Below are 7,702 nucleotides of genomic sequence, written 5' to 3'. Positions count from 1 at the left end.
GCTTGTCCAAGGCAATAGTGTCAGTAAGAGATTTGTTCCCAGTTATATGGGTCCCAAGCTCTTTTTTTTTTTTTTGTGAGCACACCTTCCAGCTTTAAAAATTCTAAGATTCTGTATCTCTAAAATATTCCTGCCTCTCTTAAAAAATGAGAGAAGGCAAAAGAAAAAATCTAGAATATACTGTCACTTGCATATTTGGTGGAGATCTAGAGAGCTCAAAGCACATAAATAATGTTCACACTTTTGGAACAGTAAAAACTTTTACCTCAATCAGTTTTAATTTAGGAATGAAAAGATCCTAAGTTAAATAGATCAGAACATTAGATCTTTGCTGTCTCTGCCCCCTCAGATATAAGATCATGGGACAGTGTGTCCAACAATACTCTACATAAATACCTAATGGAATAAGCCATATTTATCCACCTTCTGTGGAGGTCATGTGTTTATTGATCTTGACCTGTTGATAGAATAGTGCTTGTCACCAACCTTCTCTCCTCTTAATCCCTGTGTTTATGAGAACAAACAACAGTTGATTTTGTTCTGCATATTTGGGCTATCTGGTGCATTATTTCTTAAATTCATCCACATTGTAAGGAATGATATCCTGTGAAGCCCAAAATAAAAAAGTTTCTTCCCTGATTTTTCTCATCCTGTGACTATGCGCATGCAGTGTCTGGTCTATTAAGGAATAGGAGAGTTTACTTTGCTTGTATTCTGTTAAGTACAAATGTGGTGTAAGAAAGAGAAATGTGACTCTAGCTGATTCATATCCCTGTTCTGTGTTGTTTCCTTAGGTGATGTCATGCTGTAGGAGGGTTTTTGACCCAAGAAGTTGCCTAGTACTCTTGGCCAGACCATGGCGTCTCCTAATCATACTTTCCTGGACTCTTCTGTTTTCATACTCATGGGCATCCCAGGTCTGGAAGAGTTCCACCTGTGGCTCTCACTCCCTGTGTGCCTCCTGGGCACAGCCACAATTGTGGGTAACATAACCATCCTGGTGGTCATTGCCACTGAACCAGCCCTGCACAAGCCTATGTACTTGTTCCTGTGTATGCTTTCAACCATTGACTTGGCTGCCTCTTTCTCCACAGTCCCCAAGCTGCTGGCCATCCTCTGGTGTGGAGCTGGACACATGTCTGCCTCTGCATGCCTGGCACAGATGTTCTTCATTCATGCTTTCTGCATGATGGAATCCACTGTGTTGCTGGCCATGGCCTTTGATCGTTATGTGGCCATTTGCCACCCACTCCGCTATACCACTGTCCTCACTGACACCATCATTGTCCGCATCGGCGTGGTAGCTATGGTGCGAGGTTCCATTCTCATGCTCCCATGCCCCTTCCTCATTCAGCGCTTGAGCTTCTGCCAAAGCCACGTGATCCCGCACACCTACTGTGAACACATGGCTGTAGTGAAGCTAGCCTGTGGAGACACCAGGCCTAATCGTGTTTATGGGCTGACGGCAGCACTTCTGGTCATTGGGGTGGACTTGTTTTGCATTGGTCTTTCCTATTTCCTCATTGCACGAGCTGTCCTTCGCCTCTCATCTCATGAAGCTCGGTCCAAGGCCCTAGGGACCTGTGGTTCTCATGTCTGTGTCATCCTAATCTCTTATACACCTGCCCTCTTCTCTTTTTTTACACATCGCTTTGGTCACCATGTTCCACTCCACACTCATATTATTTTGGCCAATGTGTATCTGCTCTTTCCACCTGCTCTTAACCCTATGGTATATGGAGTGAAGACCAAAGAAATTCGGGAAAGAGTTGTCAGGGTGTTTCAAAAGGGGCAGGGAACTGGGCTCAAGGCACCGGAGTGATCTAGGAGTATAGAAGGGACTTAGTCCATATGGTAATAAGCTTTTCAAGATTAAACTGTCCTTAGTGTTTGATACTTGCACAGAGGTTTAAAGAAGGTTATGTTGGGTCAAAGTATTTTCTAGACCATTCCAAAGCATAAGAAATCACAGTGAAAGTAAAGTTGGTTCATCATTCTTAATTTTCATCCAAGGAAGTATAACATAGTGAGATGCTTCCAAACTTGGTTAGAGGAGCTTTGGCATAGTCACTGGAACTTCCTCACTACCTGGCCCTCTCCCAGTTCTGTGGGCATGGATTTTTAGCCTTATATTATTGCAGCTATATTACCAGACTTCCCTGGTAGCTCAGATGGTAAAGCATCTGCCTACAATGCAGGAGAATCAGGTTCAACCCCTGGGTTGGGAAGATCTCCTGGAGAAGGAAATGGCAACCCACTCCAGTATTGTTGCCTGGAAATCCCACGGACAGAGGAGCCTGGTAGGCTACAGTCCATGGGTCGCAAAGAGTCGGACACGACTGAGCGACTTCACTTTCACCTTCATTACCATCAGAAAGATCAAATAATAGGACCATACACAGTTAAAGAAATTAGAACTACAAGGGACTTACGCACTTTTGCATTAATGCTATATTTCTCCATTAGAACTTGAAGGCAGAAAGAGAAAAAAGTCTAACCAATATTCTCAATTTTAGCAAGTGGCAGATCAAGGGCTTGAAACCTAGACTCCTAAAACAGTAAGACCTTCATGGATGAGGGCACAGCATAGGTAAGGGAGAGCTGTTTCTAAACTTCTGACTCCAGCCTCTAGGGATCCAACCTAAGTCCGAGTGACCTGGAAATTATTCTGGGTCTAAGGTTTCTAAATATTATTATGCATTCATGTAATTAAGAGGTCCTTCCAGAGATCACTGACTCGTAACTCCGAACCTAGGAGTCAGGATAGTCACTTGCTCAAACTAGTTGGGATAGGAAGTCTCAGCCTTTCATTCATACATTTATATAGAAGGAAAAAAGTCCCAAGTGGATCTTAATCTTTCAGTCTTAGCTAACACAATGTAGTGGAAAGGTCTTAATCGCATCTTTAAAACTGGGCTTGGAAATTGTTACTGTACAACCTAACTCTTCTGCTTTCCAAAAAGAATAGCCTCAGACAATCAGCTTGACACATTTCATTTAACTGACAAATTAATTTTCAACTGTGAATTTATCGATGGTTCTCATTGTCTGCTTGTCGTTATCTGTTTGCCATCTTACACTGTTAGGTAGAAGAGACACAAAATTCCCTGTTGTAATTAACAGATTTTCCCATATCAGTCTCAAGGTGGTAAAACTAAGATGAGCTTTTAAAGCTTCCATTCTCATGAATATGAATAATTCTGATACTTCACATAGATGGGAATAAAATACATCAAACACTATTTTTCAGAGGAAAGGTAATCATTACACTGTTCTATAGGAAGATTGCCATTGCGTGGAGTGGCACTGATTTTAATTCTTTTTTTTAAATTATAGTCCTCAAACAGAAATGTTAACAGATTTTTAAGAATTGTGTACAATTCTTAACACCATGGTTCCTCAACTAAATTTCTATTTTGTCCTTCAAAATGACCAGCATACTGGCACACAAGCCCTACAACACCAACTCCGGAACAATTCTGTGCTCTGTGTCATGTGTTGCTATACTCCCAGTATGGAGCACTTCTGAAGAAAGTATAAGGATGGGCAGATTTCAAGCACCATGTGCTCATAATTTCAGATTTTAACTGGTATCTCATTACATAACTATGCTTTACCTATTACATGGTTTATAGCAATAAATTTTTTATCATACTAAATTTGTTATGTACCTCCTGCCTTTCATGGCTTCCATATTCCATTAATTTCTATTCCATAAGGAAAAATGAAAGCATTAGAAGTAAACTGGACTTCCCTGGTGGCTCAGATGGTAAAGAATCTGCCTGTCATGCAGGAGACCGGGGTTCGATCTCGAGTAGAGAAGATCCCCTAGAGGAGGGCATGGCAACCCATTCCAATATTCTTGCCTGAAGAATTCCATGGACAGAGGAGCCTGGCAGCCTACTGTCCGTAGGGGTGCAAAGAATTGGACACGACTGAACGACTAACACTATCTCACTATCACCGTAGAAACAAACTATCTCAAATTCCAATCTTTTGACATCTACAGTCATTATTTTCTCATATTATTGTATTTGTTTATTACTAATATATTTTTATGATCAAGCAAAGTTCTCAAACTATGCTCTTGGGAGCTCAGACCATCACTCACTTTCTCTATTTCTTGTGTTCACAATGTGCTTGAACTTACTGACTTTTATATCTAATACCATAAACCTTGTGACTTTTCTTTTTTATGCAAGTTTTTGATAAATATATTTGGAACTAATCATTTCTGCTTTCTTGCTTCCTATCTCTTCCTCCCATTATAATCTGGCTTCAACTGCAGGTTGAAGTTTCCAGTGAGGTGTGGGTCATCAAAGTCAACAGTATCTTGTCTAATTGGACTACTTTTCAACAAGTTGTATTATTGACCAATGTACTTCTCCACCATCTGTCTGCTATTGACTTCCTTGATACTGCACTATCCTATCTTTTCTTCTAAGTCTACAATGTTTTCCTTCATGTTCTGAAAAAAAAATGATATTAGATCAAAAAGAAAACCTCAATGAGGTCCACAGAAAAAATAATAAAAAATACTTCGAAACTGAGTGCAATAAGACTAGACATTTTTTGAAACGTCAATACTATTGACCTGAAGCAAACAGACTGGCAGGTATGTTTCCAGTACAGATAAGTCTATTTGCAATCACCAGGGAATTGCAGTCTGGGCTCTGAAACCCTACTGAGACATATGAGTATTTGGGATATTAAGGAAAGAACTATTTTGCAGCAGGAGAAAGAAAGTTGGGATGGCCATAGTGAACCAAGGCTTCATGGTTTTTTATTAGCTGAATCCTTGCCTGAAAGAATAAAGGTCTTTCTTCCTGTTGGGCTATAATCTGTGAAAGCTTCCCTTTCTGAACTCCAAACTCCATATAATTGAAATTTCTGTTTGTTAATTTTTTTAACAAAATCTGGTTATTAAGCAACTCTAAATTTGAATGTCCATCTCCATGATATTTTTTGCAGGATATCAAGTAAATTTCATGTGACCTCACCCTCCACATGAGTTCTCCCTGTAATTCAAGTCTCAATAACATCAGTTTACAGGAAAGAAAAATATGAATAGGAAACTGAACAGTCATCTTGAAACATATATCTACAGAAACCAATGGTCTGGGGCAAGATGACTGAAATTACTGTTTTCACTTGTGAAAGAAATTTCAATTTAATAGCTGTGATTTAACTCTGAACAAAATGTACTGTACATTCTTGTTTTTCACCAAAGTTCTCTGTTTTCTCAATGATATCTTAAAGATGAAATAGAGAGTTTACCATGAGGTCAATAATATAATGAATTGTAAGCCTCTGCTTGTCTTACGAGAAACATAGTGACCTGATATCTGACCAGGTCTCTCTTTGCATGAGTCTTACTTATATTTGCTTCATTCCCACCTAATGAGTTGTCTCCTTTATTTAAGAGGGCTTTCAAAGAATGCACATTTTGGAGGGAGAAGTACAATAATGAAATTTATAAAATATTATAATAAATGTATTTCTATGAGTACATAGGGTTATGGAGAGCAGTGGTTGCTTTTCTTCCATTGAGCTGAAAATGAGATTAGTTGACTTAAACATTTTCTGTATAATATTCTGGATCTTTTTAAATTAATATGAAGTTGAGTGACAATGAATAATTTTACTTTTATAGACTTGTCACAGGTATCATAGCAAAGATTTCAGCATTAATTCTTCCTGCCCAGTTTCAAGATTTCACAATACTTTCCCCAATGTTGTTAGTTTACACTAATTTCTATTTTTTGATATATCTCTTTGTGTTTTTCATTTCTTAAAGGCACAAAGCAATCTTTCATCACAAAATCACCCTATTTTAATAGTTTATCTTGAAAGCAAAATTTAATGAAAGATTGCCAATGTTCATTCTCTCTACCTACTCATCACAGAATAATTCTTAGCCACCTCTGGCTTTCTCCAGAATAACTTACCTCTGAACATTTCACTGAAATAGCATTTGTCAATTTCACATATTACTCTCATGTCATTAAATCTAGTACTTTCACCTCTATGTCAATTATAGTCTACTTCTCAACAATCCTAAATATAACTGATTTGTCCCTTCGTCTAGAAACATTTTCTTTGCTTGACTTCTGGATCATACCACACATTCAAACTTACTCTTCACTCTCATGGAACACTTCTGATCATCCTTTGGCCCTTTATTTTTTTCTGGGTTTCTTTATACTAGGACATCCCTGGACTTAGGTTTCTTTTTCACTCTTTCCTTAGGTCTTCCAATATAAATGGCCATAAGCTTCAATGTATGCTAGTGACTCCAAAACTGATTAACTCATTAATAAATTTATTGAAGCTCAGTTGCAAGTTCAAGGTGAAGTAAGTTTCATGGTATCTTTTTCTTAATGGTACACAAACTGCATGTTTTCTGATCTATTTCTTGTTTTGCTTTTTGTTTTTACTTTTATGCTCCAATTTCACTTCTAATCCTTAGGCCTGTCAATCACTGGAATCCGCTAAACTGTGTTTGACATACGTCCTCAGATACATGAATATAAAGTCATTTACTGAATGCTTACTTTAGAAACTTGTATTCATCATATTGTGTTAAGTATTATATTGCTTACTTTTAACTCAATCATTTTAAATGTGTTTATGTAATTCATATTTCACTTTTGCTTCTAATTATTTTATAGACTTTCATAACATGCAACTGAAAAAGTTATTATCTGATTATTAATATCTAATTTTTTCCAATCTCTCTGTCACCAGGAATAGTTTTATGATAAACATCTCTCACATACACACATACACACACATGGGCATGTTCTTATGAAACAAGGGATATTTTATTTAGAATATAAACAAAGAAGTGAGCTTGCAGAATAATAATCTCTGCGCACTACCTTTAATATAGTAGCCTTTATACATGCAGTCAACTTTGCAAAAGACACCATTGAAGCCAGAAGACATGAAATTATATTTTTGAAGTGCTGAAAAACAATTTCTATCTTAGAATTCTAATCCAATGAAAATATAAATCAAAAATAAATACTTATTTACATAAATTATGCTATTCAGAATGTAGAGTAATGATTACTAATGGAAGAAAGAACTACAGAAATTAAACCACTAGAAAGAAAAAGCTGAGGATATTAATGACAAATATTTACTCTTTTAAATAGGAAAAATAATATGTAAGGTCTAAACATACATAGAGGTAAAATATATAGCAATAAACAGCAAGAGCAGGAAAGGAGTTATTGGAGTCAAAGTCTAGTAAGGTTCTTATATTATTACAGTGATAAATGTGCTACTTTGAGCACCTTAGACATTGAGAGGTAAAGTACAAAGTGATACCTATGTTAACCACTACAGAAAAGTAAAGGGACGCATAACAAAAACAGCTGCTGCTGCTAAGTCGCTTCAGTCATGTCCGACTCTGTGCAACCCCATAGACGGCAGCCCACCAGGCTCCCTTGTCCCTGGGATTCTCCAGGCAAAAACACTGGAGTGGGTTGCCATTTCCTTCTCCAATGCATGAAAGTGAAAAGTGAAAGAGAAGTCACTCAGTCGTGTCCGACTCTTAGCAACCCCATGGAATGCAGCCTACCAGGCTCCTCTGTCCATGGGGTTTTCCAGGCAAGAGTACTGGAGTGGGGTGCCATTGCCTTCTCCTAACAAAAACTACCACTGGAGAAAAACACAATAACAATAATAACACCTA

At 37.8% G+C, this 7,702-nt stretch overlaps 1 protein-coding gene across 1 annotated transcript; it reads left to right on the top strand.

Moving 5' to 3' along the window:
* The first annotated feature begins 838 nt into the window (after positions 1-838).
* LOC147357941 (olfactory receptor 52P1) lies at positions 839-1,822 on the top strand. Its single transcript, XM_086341997.1, has one exon. The coding sequence runs from the start codon at positions 857-859 to the stop codon at positions 1,820-1,822; it is 966 nt and encodes a 321-aa protein (XP_086198123.1). The 5' UTR covers positions 839-856.
* The last annotated feature ends 5,880 nt before the right edge of the window (positions 1,823-7,702 follow it).

This window comes from Bos grunniens, chromosome 15 (genome assembly GCF_055505025.1).
Source record: "Bos grunniens cultivar Pamir isolate PY7600 chromosome 15, Bosgru_T2T1.0, whole genome shotgun sequence".
Classification (NCBI taxonomy): Eukaryota; Metazoa; Chordata; class Mammalia; order Artiodactyla; family Bovidae; genus Bos; species Bos grunniens.
The sequence above is the reverse complement of the archived record's forward strand: the minus strand, read 5'-3'. Positions and strand labels throughout refer to the sequence as shown.

Bases quoted from the DNA above. Each gene is read 5' to 3' on its own strand.
- LOC147357941 (XM_086341997.1), top strand. From the start codon at position 857: ATGGCGTCTCCTAATCATACTTTCCTGGACTCTTCTGTTTTCATACTC.